This window comes from Microtus oregoni, unplaced genomic scaffold (genome assembly GCF_018167655.1).
Source record: "Microtus oregoni isolate MIOR12 unplaced genomic scaffold, Mior012 000045F_ref0000178, whole genome shotgun sequence".
Classification (NCBI taxonomy): Eukaryota; Metazoa; Chordata; class Mammalia; order Rodentia; family Cricetidae; genus Microtus; species Microtus oregoni.
The window spans coordinates 13,898,486-13,923,296 of record NW_024543219.1 but is presented as its reverse complement, the minus strand read 5'-3'; the positions used below and the strand labels follow the sequence as shown (position 1 = coordinate 13,923,296).

General features: G+C 46.9%; 1 protein-coding gene across 3 annotated transcripts in view; it reads left to right on the top strand.

The window, feature by feature from the left end:
* The window catches only part of Atg14 (autophagy related 14), a 31,442-nt gene extending 7,043 nt beyond the window's left edge, over window positions 1-24,399 (top strand). The window contains exons 4-10 of one of the 3 annotated variants that reach the window (XM_041634116.1): window positions 2,294-2,375; window positions 8,523-8,760; window positions 10,563-10,792; window positions 11,757-11,874; window positions 13,071-13,161; window positions 13,239-13,324; window positions 23,831-24,399. In XM_041634116.1, the coding sequence (XP_041490050.1) occupies window positions 2,294-2,375; window positions 8,523-8,760; window positions 10,563-10,792; window positions 11,757-11,874; window positions 13,071-13,161; window positions 13,239-13,324; window positions 23,831-23,897 (912 nt within the window). In that variant the 3' untranslated portion in view covers window positions 23,898-24,399. Of the gene's footprint in view, window positions 1-2,293; window positions 2,376-8,522; window positions 8,761-10,562; window positions 10,793-11,756; window positions 11,875-13,070; window positions 13,162-13,238; window positions 13,325-17,363; window positions 19,561-23,747 lie in introns of those variants that run through there. The other 2 variants (XM_041634115.1, XM_041634113.1) reach the window with 2 other exon arrangements.
* Window positions 24,400-24,811: the final 412 nt, after the last annotated feature.

The following is a 24,811-nucleotide window of genomic DNA, read 5'->3' as shown; positions in this document are numbered from 1 at the left end:
ACATGGTTAGCATACATATATCCAAAAGAAACTATGTCTGAGAAAATTTTTAATGAAAGAAAAGTAAAGTTAACTCTGCTCTAAAAATGGTACATGGTGCACTGGAGTGCCCAGCAGAGGACCGCGCACTGAGCGCTCACAAGGCTCAGGCTGCTTCAGCCATATGAAGAAGAAACTTATCCCCATAGAGGACAGACTCCGTACAACAGCCACATCTCCTTCCTGCAGTCTCTAATGGTTTCATAGGAGGCATCTTGTATAATTTTTCATGACACTTAAAGAATATTTATAATAGAAGTGACTCATGCTGTGACTATTATAATTAAGATGTTTGAGGAGGGCTGGAGAGATTGCTCAGTGGTTAAGAGCATTGCCTGCTCTTCCAAAGGTCCTGAGTTCAATTCCCAGCAACCACATGGTGGCTCACAACCATCTGAAATGAGATCTGGTGCCCTCTTCTGGCCTTCAGGCATACAGGCAGAAAGAATATTGCATACATAATAAGTAAATAAATATTTAAAAAAAATAAAATAAAATAAAAAGATGTTTGAGGAAAATTCTTTAGAAATCCTTATAACATACACACTTATCTGTAGAATCCTGACTTAGGGATGAGCATCAGAGAGTCGGCCTCAGCAGCAGGGCACACGTTTTTGCAGCGAGACTGAGGGCAAGAGCGCAAAAGCATTTTCTGTGCCTTCGTATAAGCTGCCATGAGGTGTGGCCCATATCAGGATGGGTCTTCCAACCTCAACTGATCCAATTAACTAAATATCCCTCACATGTATGGCCAGCTGCTTGGGGTTTTAGTTAATTCCAGATGGAGTCAAGTTGATAATCAAGAATAGCCATCATAAGTCCACCACATCTTGTCATCTGGACACATGATTGTGCCTGCTTCTGTCATAGTAATTTCCAAATGGAAACAATAACCAGGTCATGCTTATACCTAACATGATATAAATATCCCACATACAACTACAAACATTTAGAAAAGGTGGCAGTGTCACTTGGGCCTTTTTATTAGTATTTCATAACGTAAATATGATAAGCATTGATATATCTCAATTGATGTTGAAACCAAGGAAAGGAAAAATGCCTATAGAAGCACATTCTTGACAAAATACAACAGAAACACTCATGTCTGTCATAACCTATATTATTGCAGCTAGTCACATGGCCTTAGCTGGTATTTATGATTGCCTTCCTGTACTGCCCATTCTGTTTCTTCCACCCTCAGCAAGCCCCTCAGCAGTTCTTGAAGAGTTACCCACATCTTCATTCCTGAGGGTCTGTGACCTCTGTTACTTTACCTGGATTGAATTGTAGTTTTCCACTGACTTTAATCACAGGATACAATAGTACAAAGATAGGATCCCCTGCATTCTATCCTAAAGGATCTGCTGAGAAGCAATACAGATTTCCTTTGGTAATCTGGATCAATCAGCCCTCCTAACACTGTTATTCCTTTCTTCGCCTGATCGCTCAAGGGCACAGAAACCCAAAGTGACCAGGAGCAAGTTTGAGCTCCCAGTTCAGTGGAATGTTTGTTGCGTCTCCTGGCAGGAGCACTCCCCTGTCTGGAACCAAAACAAGAACAGGAAGCAAAAACTTGGTCACTAGGAGCAAGAGTAGAACCATTCCCTTTTCTACCCCTTGATTCATGAAGTCATGGATTCTGACTACGGGAGAAACTCTATGTTCCTGCTAATGTAAAGAGACGGCTTCGGTTCATGTAATTTCCAAGTCATCTTAGAAAACTGTATTTGCGTTGTGCCTCAGTAGCCAGCACAGAGTGGAACTCAGTCTGTTTCTGATAACACAAATTCTCTGAATCGCTGATTGTGCAGTAGCCTTTAGCCATGATGTGTGGATAGTAGAGAAAGTGAATCTTTATTCCATGTATTATAATTGTATTTTGATGACTTTGAAACTGGGCCTTATGTAGCTCAGGGTGGTTGGTCTTGAAATGGCCTCCCAAGCACTAGTTTTCTCTGTAAGCCAGCACACCAGCTTAGGCAGGCCGTGTACTTGATAGGAAAAGTTTAGAAGCATTTTTCTCTGCTCTAACCCATGGGAAGGAACTGAGTGCATTCTTTCTTGTTCATTTCCCAGCAGCTACTGTATTGAGCCAGGAAAGTGCTTTTCCTTGTAATTCACCTCAGGTGCAGACAGTTGTGGCAAATGCAATTGTGACAGCTTTTTCCTCGCTGTCTCCTACAGTAGACCCGAGAATAAGCAGTAATTCCAGGTGGATAATCCGTGAGACTAACATTTGTGACATTTTTTTAAGAGATGGAAAATAATGTCATGCAAGATGAGGATTGAGCAGCTGAAACAAACAATATGTAAAGGAAATGAAGAAATGAAGAAAAGTAAGTAATTTTCCCTCCCTGCTGCCCCAGTGAGAGGCCTGAGTGAGTTGCGTGGGTTATGAGCTAGAGGGATAGTGAGAGGCAGGGTCGGGACAGGAAGTCGTCTGTTTTCTCATTGCTTCTGCAAAAAGCACCTTCTTTAAAGAAGGAAGGGTTTATCTGATTCACAGTTGGAGGCTATGGTCCCTCCTGCCAGGGAAGTCATGGCTGCAGGGGCCTGAGGCAGTGGACACATGCATCCAGGCAGGAAGAAGAGAGGTGAGTGCTGACACTTAGTGTGCTTTCTCTTGGTCCCTGACAGGCATGCCCAGGGTTTGTCTCTAGTGATACCTGGTCCTGTTGACTTGGCAATATTGACCATCACAGACTATCAGTGACTTTGAAGAGTTTACTATGGGTTGAAAATATCAAATCCTTAATTTGAAATGCCTTTACAAGTATTTTGTATTTCAGATTTGAAATTTGTGCGTGCGTGCGTGCGTGCGCGCGCAGAGGCGTGGTAGCGGGAGCTACCTGCTTCAAAGCAGGAAGCAGAGAGTTCAGTGGGAATGGCAGGAAACTTTTTTTTTCCACTTTTTATTTTTTGTGTGTGTGTGTTTTTTGGTGTTTTTCTTTCAGTTTATTTATAAAGTGGGTTACATTGACAGATTTTTTTTTAATTGAGAAAAGGAAAAAAAGTTTCCTCCTCCCAGCCTCCCATTTCCCTCCCCCTCTTCCCACCCTTCTCCCCCTCTCCCTACTCCTCTCCTCCTCCCTCTCCAGTCTGTAATAAGAGCGGCAGGGCTGCGTCCCCGGCACCCGGCCGCCCACATGGCTAGCTCTAGCTTATGCCCCGAAATAATTACACGGAAACTGTATTCTTTTAAACACTGCCTGACCCATTAGTTCCAGTTTCTTATTGGCTAGCTCTTACATATCGATCTAACCCATTTCTATTAATCTGTGTAGCCCACGAGCTGGCTTATCAGGAATGATCTTAACCTGCATCTGCCTGGAGTGGGAGAATCATGGCGACTCACTGACTCAGCTCCTTTCTCCCAGCCTTCTGTTCTGTTTACTCCACCCACCTATGTTCTAACCAATAAAATGGGCCAAGGCAGTTTCTTTATTTTTTAACCAATGACCTTCCTACATCACAGTCCATAGAGCAGTCAGGGTTCCCTGCCCTGTGGTAAGTCCTAGGTCCTCCCCCTCTCCGTCCAGGTCTAGGAAGGTCAACATCCAAACAGGCTAGGCTCCCACAAAGCCAGAACATGAAGTAGGATCAAAACCCCGTGCCATTGTCCCTGGCTTCTCATCAGTCCTCATTGTTCGCCATGTTCAGAGAGTCCGGTTTCATCCCATGCTTTTTCAGTCCCAGTCCAGCTGGCCTTGGTGAGCTCCCAATAAATCAGCCCCACTGTCTCAGTGGGTGGGTGCACCCCTCGTGGTCCTGACTTCCTTGCTCATCTTCTCCCTCCTTCTGCTCCTCATTGGGACCTTGGGAGCTCAGTCCAGTGCTCCAGTGTGGGTCTCTGTCTCTATCTCCATCCATCACCAGATGAAGGTTCTATGGTGATATGCAAGATATTCGTCAGTATTGCTATAGGATAGGGTCGTTTCAGGTTCCCTATCCTCATCTGCCCAAGGAACTAACTGGGGACATCGTCTTGGGCTCCTGGGAGCCACTCTAGGTTCAAGTCTCTTGCCAACCCTAAGGTGGCTCCCTTAACTAAGAATTGTGCTTCTATGCTCCCCTAATGGCAGGAAACTTTTAAACCTCAAAGCCAACCCCCGAGCCACACTCCCCAATTCTTCCTAAACATTTCTACTAACCAATTTTCAAACATAATGAGTGTATAGGGCCATTCTCATAAAAGCTACCATAACTGCTCTACAAAGTTTAGAGTCCCCATCATGTCTATGATTTCCTTCTCACTTAGAAGTTACTTTATAGTGGTGTGTGATGGTATCAGAGCTTCCTTGGAAGGTCCTCACTCTTATGAGGTGCTTGCATGGTATTGGGTGGGCGGGCTGGACAGCTAGAGCAGCAAGGCAGCATGATAGAGATGTGGATCATCAGGGAGAAGGGACCCAAGACTTTTGCTGGTATTCTCCAGGACTTGGGTTCTGTGGCTCGCCATCCCCCACCAACTTCCCGTGATGCTCAGGCGTGTCTCCCAGCCTGTTGATTCTGCACAGTATGCTGAACATGTCCATGCATAAACTTTTCATCAACTCATTGTCACAGCTCTCTAAACTTTTTTTTTTTATAATTTTTTTTTATTAAGAAAAGAAGAAAAAAAACATAAACAAAAAACAAGTTTCCACCTCCTCCCAGCCTCCCATTTCCCTCCCCCTCCTCCCACCCTTCTCCCCCTCCTCCCACTCTTCTACCCCTCCCCCCACTCCTCTCCCCCTCCCTCTCCAGTCCACAGAGCAGTCCAGGTTCCCTGCCCTGTGGTAAGTCCTAGGTCCTCCCCCCTCCGTCCATATCTAGGAAGGTGAACATCCAAACTGGCTAGGCTTCCACAAAGCCAGCACATTAAGTAGGATCAAAACCCCGTGCCATTGTCCTTGGCGTCTCATCAGCCCTCATTGTTCGCCATGTTCAGAGAGTCCGGTTTTATCCCATGCTTTTTCGGTCACAGTCCAGCTGGCCTTGGTGAGCTCCCAGTAGATCAGCTCCACTGTCTCAGTGGGTGGGTGCACGCCTCGTGGTCCCGACTTCTTTGCTCATGTTCTCCCTCCTTCTGCTCCTCATTGGGACCTTGGGAGCTCAGTCCAGTGCTCCAGTGTGGGTCTCTGTCCCTGTCTCCATCCATCACCAGATGAAGGTTCTATGATGATATGCAAGATATTCGTCAGTATTGCTCTCGGATAGGGTCATTTCAGGTTCCCAATCCTCAGCTACCCAAGGAACTAACTGGGAACCTCATGTTGGGCACTTGGGAGCCCCTCTAGGGTCAAATCTCTTGCTCACCCTAAAGTGGTTCCCTTAACTAAGAATTGTGGTTCCGTGCTCCCCTATCCACCTTTCCTTTATCCCAATTCTCCTGATTCCCCAAGTCCCCCCTCCTTCCCTTCTACCTTTTCTCTCCCCATCTCCCCTTACCCCCATCCCACCCCACCCCCAAGATCCTAATTTTCTCCCCGGCAATTGGGTCTACTTCCCTTATCCAAGAGGATAACTATATGTTTTTCCTTGGGTTCACCTTCTTACTTAGCTTCTTTAGGTTCACCTATTGTAGACTCCGTGGCCCTAATTTATGGCTAGAAACCAATTATGAGCGAGTACATTCCATGTTCATCTTTTTGGGTCTGGGACACCTCACTCAGGATAGTGTTTTCTATTTCCATCCATTTGCCTGCAAAATTCGAGAAGTCATTGTTTTTTACCGCAGCGTAGTACTCTAGCGTGTATATATTCCATACTTTCTTCATCCGTTCTTCCATTGAAGGGCATCTAGGTTGTTTCCAGGTTCTGGCTATTACAAATAATACTGCTATGAACATAGTTGAACAAATGCTTTTGTCATATGATAGAGCATCTCTTGGGTATATTCCCAGGAGTGGTATTGCTGGGTCCAGGGGTAAGTTGATCTTCACCAACCCCACAACAGACAAAGGTCTGATCTCCAAAATATATAAAGAACTCAAGAAACTAGACTTTAAAATGCTAATTAACCCAATTAAAAAATGGGGCACTGAACTGAACAGAGAATTCTCAGCAGAGGAAGTTCAAATGGCCAAAAGACACTTAAAGTCGTGCTCAACTTCCTTAGCAATCAGGGAAATGCAAATCAAAACAACTTTGAGATATCATCTTACACCTGTCAGAATGGCTAAAGTCAAAAACACCAAGGATAACCTTTGCTGGAGAGGCTGTGGAGGAACGGGTACCCTCATCCATTGCTGGTGGGAATGCCATCTTGTGCAACCACTGTGGAAGTCAGTGTTTCGGTTTCTCAGGAAATTCGGGCTCTCTAAACTTTAAAACAAGGACTGCAGCGCACTATGGGAGTGACATCATGACTGGGAATACAGTGGCCGAGAAGTCTAGGGTCCACCTAGGTGTACGGCCACTTCATATTGCTCTGTTGTGAAAAGTTTTTGTATACGCTTACTGCAGATTTCCATACTGCTGTCAGCTCCAGTCCACGGACCTCACTTTGGGCTGCTGTAGGTGGCTCAGATGACCCCCGGAGTTAAACTATTGCTTACTAGAAGGTGGCTACAGCCTTGGTGCCTGCCTCTAGAGCCTCGCACTGTGTGTGGGCTGTTTTAAAGGAGTTCACAGATTGTAGAAGTATTGAGAAGCCTAAGCTCACAGATGGAGAAGTGGCTACCCAGTATCCTTTCTCTTTATGCTGTGTTGTTGGAATATACCCCCTGTGTCCAGGAAAGGGCACAGACTGGCGGCTGTAGAGCCTCGTAGATGACTTCTCCAAGCCTTTAAGGGTCACAGTGCAGAATGATGCAATCACATTGAACCGCATGGCCAGGAGAGCTGGTTATGTGCATTTGAAGATGGGCTTGATCTGGCTGTGGACTTATTAGAAATAGCATCAAGTGCTTTGATGTTTTATGGGAGACACGGGGAGGGGGGAGATAAGGGAGCCCTGAGTCCATCAGCACTGGCTGCAGGTGCGGTGCCTGAACATCCTGTCACCTGTGCTGGGGGAAGGTACTCTCTCAGGACTGTAGCTAGACAGGTTCTCATGAGTACTTTGAGGGGCAGTAGAAATCACGGACGTGAGGAGAGAAAAGTAAGTCAAAGCAAGCTTATATGAGGCTAAGACCCAGAATATTTTGCCAAGACGGGAGCTGGCTTGGGAAGAGGTGTTTCTGAGAGGAAATGGAAGACTAAGAAAGTTCATGCTTGTGCTAAACCACGAGCTTAGTCCTGAGAGGAGCAGCTCATGTCCACAGGTGCCTGTTACAGCCTGGTAGGAGGCAGCAAGGCTTGAGTGGGCCCTGGGGTGAAGAACTGAGAGCTGTATGCTTTAGAAGGCTAACACAGGGTCCAGATTGTGAAGAACAGGTCTGGGGGCACTAATGGGCAGAGCCTTGCTAAGGAGGGAAAGAGTGGGAACAGTGGGAACCTAGTAAATAACAACGCGAACAATGGAAAGAGGGAAAGTAGGAGCAAACACGGCCCAGTCCCAGCAGGTAGGATTTGAATGGCAGTGCGGGGTGAGCCTTGCAGGACGGAAATTCCTCCAGTGTTCATTCGTCCGCTCACTGCCAGTAGGGCTGCTGAGAAGAGGACCTGCAGGATGGAGGCACTGAACGTGGGGCAAAAGGGAACCGTGGCTATGCCAGTTTGGAAGTTAAGTTTGGTTTGTGTTCAAGAACTGTCAGTCATTGGCTGTAGTTTATAGATTGTGCAAGGCCGTGCATGGTGACACTTCCTGTAATCTCAGCAGGCTGAGGCAAGAGGAGCACGTGCATGCATGCATGCACACACCCAGGGAGAGGGAGAGGGAGGGGGTAAATAGGTTAGAGTTGAGCCACCCTGGAGATGGGCAGCATTTAAGTGAGAGTTAATTAGCAACCGCAGTGAGAGTGGAAAGAAAGGCATGGGTAGATTGTAGACTAGCTAAGAGAACACAGCAGTGAGAGTGGAAAGAAAGGCATGGATAGATTGTAGACTAGCTAAGAGAACCAACTGCAGTGAGAGTGGAAAGAAAGGCATGGGTAGATTGTAGACTAGCTAAGAGAACCAACCGCAGTGAGAGTGGAAAGAAAGGCATGGGTAGATTGTAGACTAGCTAAGAGAACACAGCAGTGAGAGTGGAAAGAAAGGCATGGGTAGATTGTAGACTAGCTAAGAGAACACAGCAGGGGATTGCCAAGGCAACGCACAGGTGAGACGGAAGGGCTTCACATGTGTTCAGAGGTGGTGCTCCTGGAAGGCTCTGAGCTTGGTTTTGAACTTGAGATTGTGGTTCCTAGATGTCTGTCTTAGAGTGCAGTTTGGTTTTGTGACTCAGTTGAAGCTTAACTTGAGTATAATGATCCTAGCAAGCCCCATAGCCCACAGGCTCTCTCCAGGAAACCCTTAGTGAAAAGTATTCTTGGGCTTTACCCTGAGTGTACAGTGGGAAGGGAAGCAGTGCTGTACAGTGGCCTGCAGGGCTTATGAGGCATGTGATGTGTTGTTAGATTCTGAAGGCCTTCTCAAAAACAAGGAGAAGAACCAGAAGCTTTACAGCCGAGCCCAGCGGCACCAAGAGAAAAAGGAGAAGATTCAGCGGCACAACCGCAAGCTTGGGGACCTGGTGGAGAAGAAAACCATTGACTTGAAGAGTCACTACGAGCGGCTGGCGTGTTTGCGAAGGTCCCGCATCCTAGAGCTCACCTCCGTCATCTTCCCAATGGATGAAGTGAAGACTTCTGTGAGGTACATGAAGTGAGAAGGCTTTGGTGTGTGGACTGTTTTCCGTATGTCAGCACTTACTGGGCCTTGTTCTAGGGTCCTTGTTTTCCTGGTATGAAATTTGATTCTTATCGTCCTCAGCAAACAGTAAGCCAGGGAGGCAGCCAGGGCACGGGGTGGGGCAGCCGTGTTGTCACAGAGCGCCCAGGTTACATGCTGACTCACCCCTGGCATGCCATCCCAGTGCTAGCCAGGACGAGACACAGCCTTGAACCCACGAACCTGATCTCTTTGTTAAATGACCTTGTATGGAAAGGAAGAACATACCTTGTGCCTAGACTCAGCCTTTCCTTGTGCTGACTTAGCCTTTCCTGGTAGTTCATTCTGCATGGCTGAGACAGCATGGTGATTTTAGTGCAGAGGGACTCCTCACCTCGCCGTTCATCACAGGTATGCCTGGTGCTTTTGACAAAGCTCACCAGGGCCTAGTGCCTGACACCCGTAATCCTAGGGACTTGGGTGGTAAGCCAGGAGGACTGCAAGCTGGGGAACTTAACTGAGATCCTGTCTCAGCTTAAAGAGAGGGCTGGGCTGTGTCAGCTCTTGGAGTGCACACTCCTCCCTCCCCTCCATGTCTCAGAATTGTGTAGATGAGCGTGCACACTCCTCCCTCCCCTCTGTCTCAGAATTGTGTAGATGAATGTGCACACTCCAGCCTCCTCCATGTCTCAGAATTGTGTAGATGAATATGCATACCCCAGCCTCCCCCATGTCTTAGAATTGTGTAGATGAGCGTGCACACTCCAGCCTCCTCCTCCATCTCTCAGTGCCAGAGACCCGTGTGATTCCAGATACTTGAGAGTTTTATTAGGTAGACTGCACATTAAGGCTAACCTGGGCAACTTAAGGAGACCCTTTTTCAGGGATATAGCTCAGTGGTAGAGCCCTTAGGCAGCTAGCAAGAAGTCCTAGGTTCAATCTCTGAGTGCTGATAGAAAGGCCTTATACAAAATTTAGATACAAAGTTGCTAAGTGTTTTGGAGCAGTGAAGAAAAGTTAAATTACTAAAGTTTGCATAAAGACCACTGGTCAGGCCTTAGAGGGAGCTGGTGGGACAGAAGCCCTGTGCCAGCATTCCGTCCTGGTGGATCAGCAGGACCCCAGCACCAGGCATGATTCTGCGTTTCCCTTCTGGACTGCAAATGAGGATCTTAACAACTCCAGAGTTGGATCGGGTCTGTAGATGAGTTGATAGCACTGTGGTGTAAATGACCCGATTTCTATACCACAGTAGCTCGGCACACACTTTAGGAGTTCAAGACCAGTCTAGGATACATGAGACCCTGTCTTAAAAAAACCAACAAACAAAAAGATACCAAACTAATTCCTTCCTTACTGTGTTTTGCTTGTTTTTCAGTATGGGAATTGAATTTAGGCTTCCTAATTTTGATTGTTACATTTTCCATAATTGGTAACTTGGGTAAAACTTTAAAACTTTTGCAATTTTCAATAAGGTTGAACTTTTTTTTTACAAAGAAAACATGTACACATGTAGTTATGTGGCTCTTAATGACTTTGGGTTAACAAGACCACTTAGTGATGTGGTCTTCATTTGCACGAGGTCCTCTGCTCTTCCCAGTGCCACACTTGAGTATGTTTCTCTTGACTGTGGACACATTTGTAGGGCTGCACAAGACATGAGGAACAGCTTGCCTTCTTTGTTGTTGCCAGTCAGTAACCTTTTCTTAGCCTATAGTAGATACACTGTTGCTTTTTTAAAAGCTCAGGTGGCTTTGGAGTTCCTTTGTAATCTTGCCTGTTTGCAGAGATCCTGCAGACGTGTCTTCAGAGAGTGACAGCGCAATGACATCTAGCATGGTGAGCAAACTTGCTGAGGCCCGGAGGACAACCTACCTCTCTGGAAGATGGGTCTGTGATGACCACAACGGTGACACCAGCATTAGCATTACAGGCCCTTGGATTAGCCTCCCAAACAACGGGGACTACTCTGCCTACTACAATTGGGTAGAAGAGAAGAAAACAACCCAAGGGCCCGGTGAGAAGCAAAACATTCTCTGAAAATGTATTGTATTTTGTGAGGTAAAAATCTTCATGCCAGAGTGAACAGGCAGGGGTGACAGCTGGGTTGCCCGCAGCACAGCAGTCTGAGAGCCTGAATTCTTCCTAGTCCTGAAAACCATTTCCTCGTCTCAGAGGCCGCATGCTGTGAGAGTGTTCTCTTCCCCTCTTCAGCTCTTCTAGCAATAGGCAGTCTATCCTAGACAACTCGGGAGTGAAATCATGCGGCGTGTGCATTTTTTTGTCTGCTTTCTTTGATTTAGCCTTCTTTTACAAAGTTCATACCATGGCATATGTTAGAATTCCATTGCGTTAAGTGGCTGACTAGTATTCCATTGTTTGCATATACCACATTTTATATTTTCTACACTTGCTAGACTGACGATGTTTCACCTTTGTGCTTAATATGACTTAATTCATGAAAAAGACATCCTTAGACGATTTCTGGTAATTCATGCCTGTTTACCTTAACATTTGGAAGGCTGAGTCCAGATGTTAACTATGTGTACCTGTGTGTCTGTGAGTGTGTACACAAGTGTGGAAGTCGGTAGAGGGTTTCGGGTCACCTTGGAGCTGGAGTTACGTACAGCTGTCAGCCACTCAGCACTGGTGTGGGGAACTGGACTCTGGGCACTCTTAACTGCTGAGCCACCTCTCCAGCCCCATTATCCCTCCCTAGGCCCTGGTTTTGAGGAAGGGTCTCATGTAGCTCAAGATGGCCTCAGACTTCTGATTTTCCTGCCTCAGCCTCCCAATGTTGACATTAACAGGAGTCACCACAGTGGGCTAATCTGGTCACTGTTAGCAAATACATTGCCAGGCCCAATCAAGGACTGTTTGTGTCTGACCACGCAGGAAGAGTGAAACTATAAAACTACAAGTGAAAATCTTGGTATGTGTACTGATGTGGAGGTCCTTTGTGCCTTTTGTGTCGTTCTCAGACATGGAACACAACAACCCTGCCTACACTATCAGTGCCGCGCTGTGCTACGCCACTCAGCTCGTCAACATTGTGTCTCACATACTTGATATCAATCTTCCCAAAAAGCTGTGCAACAGGCAAGTAATTCAAGTGCCAATCCTGTCTTCATTGATTTCTCATGTTCCTGGTGTGCCCCTTACACGAGCTAAGAGAAGGCTTGACAGAAATAGAAATAATAAGATTGTTTCGGAAGATGTCGACAGTTTGATTGTGTTACAGTTGTGCGTGAAATCTGAGGAGTCCACAGAGAATCCATCTGGTTCTTGGAAATAACCAAAGGAAGGACCAGGGTGTGCAGGGAGGATGCTGCAGACCCGTGCACTGGAGCCAAGGGAACGAGACAGGACAGGGGTGGGGAGGGCTCTTTCGTTCTTATGAAGCTTGCATGTTTGCATTATTACTTTTTTCTCTGTAGCCCTGGCTTATCTGGAATTCTCCGTAGAGTAGGCTGGCCTCAATTCACAGAGATTCACCTGCTCTGTCTCCCAAGTTCTGGGGTCAAAGGAGTGTGCCACCATTGCCCAGCTTTTTTTTTTTTTTTTTTTTGAGACTTTGTTTCTGTATGTAACAGCTCTGGGTGTCATGGAATTCAGTTCTGGTGTGGCCTGAAGGCTCCTCCTGCCTCAGTATTCTGATTGCTGGGCTTTTAGGCATGTGCTCAAGTAAACTAAGCGTAGCCTCTCCGAGGGTGATCCCTCTCCGTGCAGGTGGAGAGCATTGAAAGCAGGAGGCGTGGGTGGTTTTTTTCTCCTGTTTTTGTTTTTTCATGTACTAGGGAATTGAACCCAGATGAGCAAATGCTCTTCCCTAGCTCAAGGCATGAAGAGAACAAGCCATGGATGGGATTGCTAAGGAAGAAAGCTGCAGGCAGAGAAGGCGCAATGTTCTGGGAGATGGGAGGCAGCAGAGATTTGTCCCATGGGACCCTGTAAAAAGTTTCCAGCTGCCATTCTCCACAGAGCAGCCGGTGGTTGAATTTTTCTTACCCACAGTCCCCTGTTGGATCCTTCATAGAATGTGCTCCCCGTGTATCAGTTCATAGCATCCCTGTTTGTGTGACACGAGCTCCTGGCAGAGTTGCTCAGTCACCCAGGGACATGCATTTGTGGTTTCTGTCGATGACGGAAACTGCTCCCCATAAGGGCATAGTTCAGTAGTTAGCCGTTTACTATGGGGCAAGAGGGTGTGCTGTGCTGGCACCGAACTGCAGTTAAGACATAGCCTTCAAAAGGAACGTTGTAACAGACTTAGAAGTCCTACCCTTGTCTTACAGTGAGTTCTGTGGAGAAAACCTCAGCAAGCAGAAACTGACGCGCGCGGTGAGGAAACTGAACGCAAACATCCTTTACCTTTGTTCCTCGCAGGTATGAGCCTGGGCTTTGCACTCTTTATTAATTTGCTGTGTGTTTGAAACTAGTAACTAAGCCTTTGCTTCTTCTAGCATGTGAATTTAGATCAGCTACAACCTCTGCATACACTCAGAAACCTAATGCACTTGGTGAGCCCACACTCGGAGCACCTAGGCAGGTAAGTTGTGTGTGTGTAGCTTTTCTCTAAGCGTTGTTTCTCTGTGGCTGCTTTAAAGTAGAACCAGGATGCACGCTGGTGTAGTATCTAGTGTTCCCAAGTCCCCGATTCTCTGGCAAGGACAAAGGTTGTACATACTCTGCAGAAGGAAGCAGTTGATCGCGCGTGGTCTTCTACGAGCGTGTTGCAGTCACTTGAGAGAAAGTTGCAATACAGTACGTTTAGCATGTGACATGAAGGAGAGGAGTCCCGATCCCTGCCCACTGCCTTGTGCTTCTCTTGACCCTGCTCATTTCTTTTCTTTTTTTTTTAAATTTATTTATTTATTAAAGATTTCTGTCTCTTCCAAGCCACCGCCTCCCATTTCCCTCCCCCTCCCCTAATTAAGTCCCCCCCCCCTCAGCCCGAAAAGCAATCAGGGTTCCCTGTCCTGTGGGAAGTCCAAGGAACCCCCCACCTCCATCCAGGTCTAGTAAGTTGAGCATCCAAACTGCCTAGGCTCCCACAAAGCCAGTACGTGCAGTAGGATCAGAAACCCAGTGCCATTGTTCTTGAGTTCTCAGTAGTCCTCATTGTCCGTTATGTTCAGAGAGTCCGGTTTTATCCCAGGGTTTTCCAGACCCAGGCCAGCTGGTCTTGGTGAGTTCCCAGTAGAACATCCCCATTGTCTCAGTGTGTGGGTGCACCCCTCATGGTCCTGAGTTCCTTGCTCGTGCTCTCTCTCCTTCTGCTCCTGATTTGGACCTTGAGAATTCAGTCCTGTGCTCCAATGTGGGTCTCTGTCTCTGTCTCCTTTCATCGCTTGCTGAAGGTTAATATTCAGGAGGATGCCTATATGTTTTTCTTTGGGTTCTCCTTATTTAGCTTCTCTAGGATCACTAATTATAGGCTCAATGTCCTTGGTTTATGGCTAGAAACCAAATATGAGTGAGTACATCCCATGTTCCTCTTTTTGTGTCTGGCTTACCTCACTCAGGATAGTGTTTTCTATTTCCATCCATTTGTATGCAAAATTCAAGAAGTCCTTGTTTCTTACTGCTGAGTAATACTCTAATATGTATATATTCCATACTTTCTTCATCCATTCTTCCATTGAAGGGCATCTAGGTTGTTTCCAGGTTCTGGCTATGACAAACAATGCTGCTATGAACATAGTAGAGCATATACTTTTGTTGTATGATAAGGCCTCTCTTGGGTATATTCCCAAGAGTGGTATTGCGGGGTCCAGGGGTAAGTTGATCCCGAATTTCCTGAGAAACCGCCACACTGCTTTCCAAAGTGGTTGCACAAGTTTGCATTCCCACCAGCAGTGGGTGAGTGTACCCCTTTCTCCACAACCTCTCCAACAAAGGCTATCATTGGTGTTTTTGATTTTCGCCATTCTGACAGGTGTAAGATGGTATCTTAAAGTTGTCTTGATTTGCATTTCCCTGATCGCTAAGGAAGTTGAGCACGACCTTAAGTGTCTTTTGGCCATTTGAAGTTCTTCTGTTGAGAATTCTCTGTTCAGCTCAATGCCCCATTTTATAATTGGGTTGGTTAGCCTTTTACAGTCTAGTTTCTTGAGTTCTTTATATATTTTGGAGATCAGACCTTTGTCAGTTGCGGGGTTGGTGAAGATCTTCTCCCAGTTAGTGGGTTGCCTTTGTGTCTTAGCGACAGTGTCCTTTGCTTTACAGAAGCTTCTCAGTCTCAGGAGGTCCCATTTATTCAATGAGGTCCTTAATGTCTGTGCTGCTGGGGTTGCTCATTTCTTTTCTAACTGGCTCCTGCAGCTGTGCTGTCTTTGTCCGCTTTCCTTTGTGCTTGCATATTCTCTGTCTGCTCACCATTTGTTAGAACTATTGGAAGTTTATAGACTGAGCTCACTTGAAATTCATCTGCTTAAAACAGAAATCAGCCAGATGTAGTGGTGCACGTCTTTAATCCCAGCACTTGAGAGGCAGAGACAAGTGGACCTTTGCGAGTTCGAGGCTAGCCTGGTCTACAAAGCGAGTTCCAGGACAGGCAGGACTGTTATACAGAGAAGCCCTATCACAAGGGAAAAAAAAAGGAAAGAAAGAAAGAAAGAAAAAGAAAAGAAAAGAAATCAGTAACAACACCACGCTGGTCCATGGTTTGCTCTAGATAACTTGTCAGTCACTCAGCCCCAAAGAGCGGCTCATCTTTTATATCCTGGTCTAGGCTCTTCCCATCGTCCTTGCTCTCATCAGTATGCACATCATTTTGGTAGATGGGAGGCAGCAGATGTGTCTACACTATGGAAAACGTGGTTTTATTTGGTGATTCTGCTCAAACTGTAGGCTAATGTGAGCACTTTGTTTAAGTTAGACTAAACTAAATGTTGCTGTTTCTTACTATGGTATATTAGAGTTTTGAGCTGGCTAAATTGGCAAATGCCTGTAATCTAGCCACTCAGGAGCTGAGGTAAGAGGACCACAAAATTAAGGCCAGCCTAAGCATCTTAGTAAGGTCTTGTCTAAAGGGGCAGGGGCGTGCTAAGTGGTAAAGGCGACTCATTATCAGCTCTCCAGTTGGGGAGCATCTGTGGAAAGAAAACAGTGAGGTTTTATTTGGTACAACTTCTTGAATGGCTTTTGGAACTGGATAAGGCGTTGTCTGGATGAAGCAAGTCTGAGGCACTGAAATCCTTCATTTTCTCAGCTAAAGATGTGCCCCTTCTTCCCAGAAGGGAGACTGGTGAAAAGTACAGCAGGTATTTCAGAGTGGACAGACTGACTCCAAAGTTCACCCCAAACCATTGGCAGTAGGGGCAGAGTAAGAATAATATGGTCTGGCCCCTTTCCAAACAGGGTATATAAAGTTAATTTTTAAAAAGGTGTTCGGGGGTGGGGCCAGGGAGACAGCTCAGTGGATAAAGGGGTAAAGGTCCTTCAGTTGACTTAATTTCCACGCCCCACATGGTGGAAGGAGAGAGATGGCGTCCACATGCTTGCTATGGCACTCCCCCCCCCCCCCAGCAATACAAACAAACAAAATAAAGAAGTTTGCTTAATCTCAGTTTTTGTGAAACTGAGGGAGAATGACTGTGACTTTGAGGCTAGCCTGGCTACATAGTAAGATCTCATCTCAAACACTCCTCCCCGCCCATTAAGAAGGAAGCTGTAAGCATCTAATAGTGTGTGTAGTAGTTAGAAAAGAGAACTCCATCTTAAACAGATCGTGCGCCTACAGGCCTGTTTCGGCTGCCTGCTGAATTAGATGATCACAGTCAATACAGTTGGGCTAGTTGGCATCAAGTGAGGGATGGGTAGGGTTTATTTTTATCATATTTTATATATAAAAACAAGTTTCAGAAATAAAAGATCCTGTTTTTAAGTGATATATAAAAGACCTAAGAGAAAAGATTGGTCTATACTCATGGGTGATGAGAGAAACTTTAACCAAGCCAACACCTCAAAACCCTTTAAATCAAAGGCGCTACACACATTGCTATGTAGGCACTGCCTGACTCCAGTAGGAGAGGCCCTGTATCTTAAAGAGACAATGAAGAGGTTTGTAACATCTATACTAGAGCACAAATCAAAATCTAGAGGAGGTCAGTCTTTCAATCGGCAAGGGGAAGCAACCTAGTAGGAAGGTAGACAGAGGATGCAGATTGCTTGCCTGGAATTCAATTAAAAAACTAATCCTCAATGAAGAGTAAAGATATGGGCTAGGGGGACAGTTCACTCGAGTAGTTAAAGTGCTTGTTGTACAAGCAGTGAGCCCATGAAAAAAGTCAGCTGAATAAGGTAGCACACATCTGTACTCTGACGGGAGGCCCAGACAGGAGAACCACCCAGAAGCTTGTGGACCAGTTTGCCTGGTGTGCCCACGTTCTAAAAGAAAAGCAGGAGCAGAGTCATTCCTGGGCATTGTACTGTGCCTGCTCCCCCGTGCTCCTGTCTGTTTCACACGGAATAAAGGAGTGCAGCAGGGCGGGGCTCTCTCCTCTCTTACCCAGTAAGTAATGCCCAGCTCACATGATCCTGGGGTGGAAGAATGGTGCTTATGCAGCCCCTCTGTGTGCACACAGGTCAGGACCCTTTGAAGTGCGAGCAGACCTTGAGGAGTCCATGGAATTTGTGGACCCTGGAGTTGCCGGAGAATCAGACGTGAGTGGAGACGAGCGAGTGAGCGATGAGGAGACTGACCTGGGCACAGACTGGGAGAACCTGCCGAGCCCCCGATTCTGTGACATCCCTTCCCAGCCAGTGGAAGTTTCCCAGAGCCAGAGTACCCAGGCCTCCCCACCCATTGCCAGCAGCAGTGCGGGTGGGATGATCTCTTCGGCTGCAGCCTCCGTGACCTCCTGGTTTAAAGCTTATACTGGCCACCGCTAATGAGTGTCGACCAGAACACACGAGATCGTTTCCACTGCACTCTGATAACCTTGTGTGTGTAGTCACCAGAGGGCTAACTAGTGTGAGGACAAGCACATGTGCCTCTCAGGTGGCCTGTGACGGGGACCATGCTCAGGGCCTCCTCAGCCCCGGTCCTAGACCTTAGACCCCACAGTGTGCTGCTGGGATGCCTAGAGACTTCCTGACGTAAGTTCTAGACTCTGTCAGGTCACAAAGAAGTGTTTCTTGGTAGTGAGGAATGAAAGACAAAAGCCGAGTTTGTTTTTCTGTTATCTGCCGCAGCTTCGGTCTTCCGGGGGAGGCTGGCATCGGGTGGTGGTGGCACCTGGAGGGCAGGCGGGGACTCTGCTCTCGCTGTCATCATGTATCACATTCCTGATTCTCTGCCACACCAAAGAAACCATGGTCTTTCTTCCACGAGTGGGGAGTCGTAGCTGCGACGTTTAGAGATGTCGGGACAGTTTTCTTGTGCTCTTGTTTAAGTCATTGGCGATGTCTGTGCTACACGCATTTAAAGTGGACTTTTCAGAACCACGCCTGTTTGAGCTAAACGCTGCCCAGGCAGCTTGAACTGATTGAGTGTTCGCTCTCTTGCTGCAGTTTCTTGAAGGGGGGCTAGCCAGTAGCAGGTGTTCTGGGGAACCCCTGCTTGTCGTTGGGGTCTCCGTGGCTCCAGAGGCTGCACATGACAGAGCACGTGCAGCTGTCCCAGGAAGTGCTCGAGGAATTTCCTCCAAGAGACCATTTTAATGACAATCTTACAGAAAGTTATAACGAGAGGCATTATAGTAAAACTTGGAAATAGCCCTTTTTTATTTTTAATAACTTCAAAAAAGAGAGAAGTCCTATGTAACAGACCACAGAAACCTTTTGGAAACCGCCCCTCCCCTGCGGTAGTGCCATCCCTTCCCGACTGAACTGGTGTGGTGACACCTCAGGCAAGTCCTTCGGCAGTTTGCCGCGCCCTGGCTTCTGTTCACGTCGTCGTTATGGTTGTTACTCTGCAGACTGAGGTGCTAGTGAGCATTTGCTGTTGTAGACCTGTAGGAAGCAAGGAGCCCTATGGTCCTGCTCTAGATACTCCCTGGGGAGGAGACTGCTTCCCTCCTGCAGGCGTCACTGTTCCATGCTCAGCTCCATCACTGTTGGAATCTGTAGGCTGAGTCTGGAATGAGCAGATACCAACTGAGAAAGGACCCGTGAGCTTGAGCCGCACAGAGTGCAGACGTCATGGACTCATGCCTACAGCAGCTAGAACGGATGCGGGAGTGAGGCCTGATGGGTATTTGGTCTTAGTGTAAAGTAGAGGCACTTCTGTCACTTTATGTCACAGTCGATGACCGCCTAGGCTGCTGAAATACTCGAGGTTCATGATTTTGCACTGGATCCACCTGTTGTAAATATTAAATACACATTTCAACCACTGTCGTTCCCCCCCACCCCCCGTACTCTTTGCTGCTCATTGAAACCTTTGATGCAGGTGCCAGGACCATCTGTAAACAGCTTTCAGAAACAATGGAGCTGGTATTTTTGTAAACCAAAGCCATAGAAGTTGGCCGTGTTTTCCATTTTAAAATGATTTAGTGAAACAAGGTAATACTGCTAGAAACTCAGAGGCACCGCATAGGCTGCTTTAATGGTCTTATAAAAGGCATTTGCTGTAAGAACAGAACCAAGAGTGTAACTTAACGTAGAGACAGGCAGTCCCCGCGGTATGGTGGATGCCATGGGTGAGGAGTCGGGCGTGCTTTGGGGAAGGGTTGCAGTGTCGGAGCCCCCTTGCTGCACCTGAGACTTCTGCGTCAGGGTGAGCCACACAGACGTTTTCTAAGCTTTTATTGTATTCCTGCAATAAATCCTTTAACAGTACTTTGCTGTGTGTGCCTTTTCCTGGTTACCGTTCATTTCTGCTACTCTACTCAGGTTAACGAGAGTGCAAGCTGCCGGGCGGTGGTGGCGCACGCCTTTAATCCCAGCACTTGGGAGGCAGAGGCAGGTGGATCTCTGTGAGTTTGAGGCCAGCCTGGTCTACAAGAGCTAGTTCCAGGACAGGAACCAAAAGCTACGGAGAAACCCTGTCTTGAGGGCTGGAGAGATGGCTCAGTGGTTAAGAGCACTGCCTGCTCTTCCAAAGGTCCTGAGTTCAATTCCCAGCAACCACATGGTGGCTCACAGCCATCTGTAATGGGGTCTGGTGCCCTCTTCTGGCCTGCAGGCATACAGACAGAACATTGTATTCATAATAAATAAATAAATAAATATTAAAACAGGAGGAGACAGTGGCTGGCTGTTAAAAAAAAAAAAAAAAGAAACCCTGTCTCGAAAATTAAAAAAAAAAGAGAGAGAGAGTGCAAGCTAACCTGAGTGCTTCAGAGAGATTAAAAGAGTAGCCGTGAAAGATTATTCTGCTAGATAAGAAATTTGTTTTTAAAGTCACCGGTTATGGTGCCTTTAATAATGATGGCCTGTCTTTAGCAAACAAGAAAATATGTTTATCAGTTACATTTCATTCTCTTTGATAGCCATAACCTTGAGGCTTGACCTGGGAAAGGAGTGGGCCTCTGAGATGCCCACATGGAACCTGCTCACTCTTGGGGTCAACAGAAAATGTCAGAGGGCCTTCTCAAGCCGAGAGGAGTCTGCTAGCTTTGGGAAATCCTTTTTGTAATTAATCTCAGACAGGCACTTTAGCTTCCGGGTAGTGTGGACGAGTGGAGGGTATGAGTGACTGGGCTGAACAGTTTGGGCCCTCAGGAAGGACACTGAAGGCTTTTTCATGCCTTTTCATGTTTGCCTCGGACGGGAGGTTCTTCAAGAGAGTTTGTTCTTCACAGTTCCTGCCCTTCCATTTTTGTATGTAGCAGCCAGCAAGTTTCCACATAGTGTACAAAGGAAAGGGGAGGTTTCTCATCCACAGTTACCTTTGTCTGATGCAGGAAGTGAGGCAGATGGGCAGGAAAGGGAACTTCTAGTAGGTGGAAGCGCTTCTGTAAAGTGTGACAGGATGCTCAAGCCTAGGTGTGGGTGAGACATCTAAGCACCTCAGCTATGAAGCCATCACCCCCATTCAAACATCTGGTGAGAAAATAGCCTGAAGGGGGGGGGGGTCTTACTCAGAGTTAAATAGATGAAGTGCTCTGTAAACACCCCAAACCACCAGGGTGGAAAACTCAATTTTAAAAATTATTTTGTGCGCATACACATGTGGATGCCAAATGAGAACTTGTGAGTCTTCTCATTCTCCGTGTCCAGGGGCTAGAACTCATGTGAGTCTTCTCATTCTCCATGTCCAGGGGCTAGAACTCATGTGAGTCTTCTCATTCTCCGTGTCCAGGGGCTAGAACTCATGTGAGTCTTCTCATTCTCCGTGTCCAGGGGCTAGAACTCATGTGAGTCTTATTCTCCGTGTCCAGGGGCTAGAACTCATGTGAGTCTTCTCATTCTCCGTGTCCAGGGGCTAGAACTCATGTGAGTCTTATTCTCCGTGTCCAGGGGCTAGAACTCATGTGAGTCTTCTCATTCTCCGTGTCCAGGGGCTAGAACTCATGTGAGTCTTCTCATTCTCCGTGTCCAGGGGCTAGAACTCATGTGAGTCTTATTCTCCGTGTCCAGGGGCTAGAACTCATGTGAGTCTTCTCATTCTCCGTGTCCAGGGGCTAGAACTCATGTGAGTCTTATTCTCCGTGTCCAGGGGCTAGAACTCATGTGAGTCTTCTCATTCTCCGTGTCCAGGGGCTAGAACTCATGTGAGTCTTCTCATTCTCCGTGTCCAGGGGCTAGAACTCATGTGAGTCTTCTCATTCTCCGTGTCCAGGGGCTAGAACTCATGTGAGTCTTCTCATTCTCCGTGTCCAGGGGCTAGAACTCATGTGAGTCTTCTCATTCTCCGTGTCCAGGGGCTAGAACTCATGTGAGTCTTCTCATTCTCCGTGTCCAGGGGCTAGAATTCATGTGAGTCTTCTCATTCTCCGTGTCCAGGGGTTAGAACTCATGTGAGTCTTCTCATTCTCCGTGTCCAGGGGCTAGAACTCATGTGAGTCTTCTCATTCTCCGTGTCCAGGGGCTAGAACTCATGTGAGTCTTCTCATTCTCCGTGTCCAGGGGTTAGAACTCATGTGAGTCTTCTCATTCTCCGTGTCCAGGGGCTAGAACTCATGTGAGTCTTCTCATTCTCCGTGTCCAGGGGCTAGAACTCATGTGAGTCTTCTCATTCTCCGTGTCCAGGGGCTAGAACTCATGTGAGTCTTCTCATTCTCCGTGTCCAGGGGCTAGAACTCATGTGAGTCTTCTCATTCTCCGTGTCCAGGGGCTAGAACTCATGTGAGTCTTCTCATTCTCCGTGTCCAGGGGCTAGAACTCATGTGAGTCTTCTCATTCTCCGTGTCCAGGGGCTAGACTCAGGGCTGCAGACTTGGCTGTGAGTACAAGGGACTGGGATGTGAGAGGGGGTCTGATGGAAAAGTAATGTACTTAAACTGCAAGAGATTGAGGCTGGAGAGATGCCTTAGAGGTTAAGAGTGCTGGCTGCTCTTGCAGAGGACCTTGATTCAATTCCCAGCACCCACACAGTTGTTCCAGGGCACCCAATGCCTCTGGGTTTCAAGGGCTGCATGTGCTGTAAATACATATATGCAGGCAAAGCATTCATTCACACAAAGAAGTCTTAACAGATTTTTTTCTTTCTTGAGACAGTCTAACTATGAAGCTCTGGCTGGCCTGAAACTTGCTCTGTTGTCCAGGCTAATGTCAGACTCACAGAGATCTACTTGCCCCTGCCTCGTGAGTGCTGGGACTAAAGGTATCTGTTCCCAAGCCCAAGCTAGAAATCTTTTTTCAAAAGCCAAGAAATTGGAGGTTCAAGGTCAGTGGTGAGAATGGGCGGGCCACTTGAGAGAGAGCTCTTGGGTGAAGACTCTGGATACCCCAGAACCCACACCATCACCCTGTACCTTTGAGCATTTACTGACTTCCAAGGCCACCCAGATGTTGAGGGAAATACTTTCCTACACTTGTTTACTAGTGCATTTTCCTGACTTTAAAAACTCTGAAGACATTTCTGAGGGTATAAACAAATACATGCATAGCTGTCAGTTTGGATAGTTGCTAGATGGTTTGGCAGCAGTAGCTAGAAGGCCGCAGCAGTGACAGGCAGATGATCTGAGCAGCAGCCGAGCAGGAGGAGGTCTAGTATTGACAGGGAAATAGGCTGTCTGTGGGTGCTACCGCTGATGGCATCAGGGAACTCTGTCTCCTTGATGGCCTTAGAGAAAGACCCCAAGAGCCGCAAGCTTCTGCTGCACTGGGCATGCCCAAGAGGCTTGCTCCAACATTGCTCGCTTTCTACCGGTATGAGCCTATAACTGCAAAACCAGTATCAGCTTGGGAACTTGCTAGAAATTCTGCATCTGGGCACTCCTTCGTTCACGTTAAATCACAACCTTTCTACACCTCTTTGTTTTTTTTTTTGTTTTTTTTTAGTTTTTTGAGACAGGGTTTCTCTATAGCTTTGGAGCCTGTCCTGGCACTAGCTCTTGTAGACCAGGCTGGCCTCGAACTCACAGAGATCCGCCTGCCTCTGCCTCCCGAGTGCTGGGATTAAAGGCGTGCGCCACCACCGCCCGGCCTCTACACCTCTTTGTACTAAGATCATTGGACTAGAGCTACACGGTCAAGGGGAAATAATAGAATTTTTTTTCTTCAAGACAGGGTTCTCTATATAGCAGCCCTGGCTGTCATAGAACTCACTCTCTAGACCAGGCCGGCCTTGAACTCTGCTTCCCAAGTGCCACCAGCAATAATAGAACTTATGCAGAGATTTGCTCATGGTCTCACTAATTAATTAATCAATCTGAAATCGGAATATCTGAGTACTAAAGGCCTCTGGAAGAGCCTGAAGACTTAGGCAATAGGTTTCTTCTTCCAAGCACAGAGGGGGATATTCTGAAGCAGCCTTTAAGGGGCTGTACTTGGGAAAGTCTCTCTGACACAGTGACTGTATTCTTGCTTCGTGTATTCTGCACACGGCTTTCTTGGGTTATCTCCCATTGCCCCTCCAGGTTCACTACTTCCTGCTCAGTGGGCTGCATCAACTTTGAAGACTTCCTGTTTCATCTCGTCTATTTCTTCCATTCCTTCCCAGGCCTATGAGCGCTCAGACCTCACTATACACGAAGCTGCCACCTTGGACTCTCACTTCCAGAAGTTGATTCTATAGGTTAAGGATGAACCTTGAGCTTTGTCCTCCACAGAGAGAAGAACCTTTAAGTGTTTGGTTAGGTGGGAGGCAGAGGTAGGTGTTTCTTGAGTTGGAAGTTAGTCTGGTGTGATGGCTTGACGAAAATGATCCCCAAAGGGAGTGCCACAATTAGGAGGTGTGGCCATGCTAGAGGAAGTGTGTTACTGTGGAGGTTGGCTTTGAGATTTCACATGCTCAAGCTACTCCCATTGAGACAGACCGATTCCTGTTGCCTACAAACATGGTGTTGGACACGCAGCTACTTCTCCAGCGCCATCTTTCTGCATGTCACTGTCACACCATGATGGTAATGGACTGAACCTCTGAAAATGTCAGCCACCCTAATTAGATGTTTTTCCTTTAAGAGTTCCTGTGGTAAAAAAAAAAAAAAAAAAAAGGCTGGAGAGATGGCTCAGTGGTTAAGAGCATTGCCTGCTCTTCCAAAGGTCCTGAGTTCAATTCCCAGCAACCACATGGTGGCTCACAACCATCTGGAATGAGGTCTGGTGCCCTCTTCTGGCCTGCAGACATACACACAGACAGAACATTGTATACATAATAAATAAATAAATATTTAAAAAAAAAAAGAGTTCCTTTGGTCATGGTGTCTCTTCACCACAATAGAAACCCTAAGACACCAGGTCTACATAGTAAGCTCCCAGGATAGCCAGGGCTCCTAGTGAGTCTCAACAAGCCCTGCTGTGTGTGAAGGTGTGTGTCTGTGCGGGGGACAGAAAGGGGGTAGAGGTGGGAAAGTGGAGGATGGAATGAAGGTGGGTTTTCTGTCTTTGTCCTGGGCTTGGCAAATATTGGGGATGGCACACTCCTATATCCACACCCTTATAAATAAACACATGAACTTGCTCATTTTCTCTGTAGTCATTT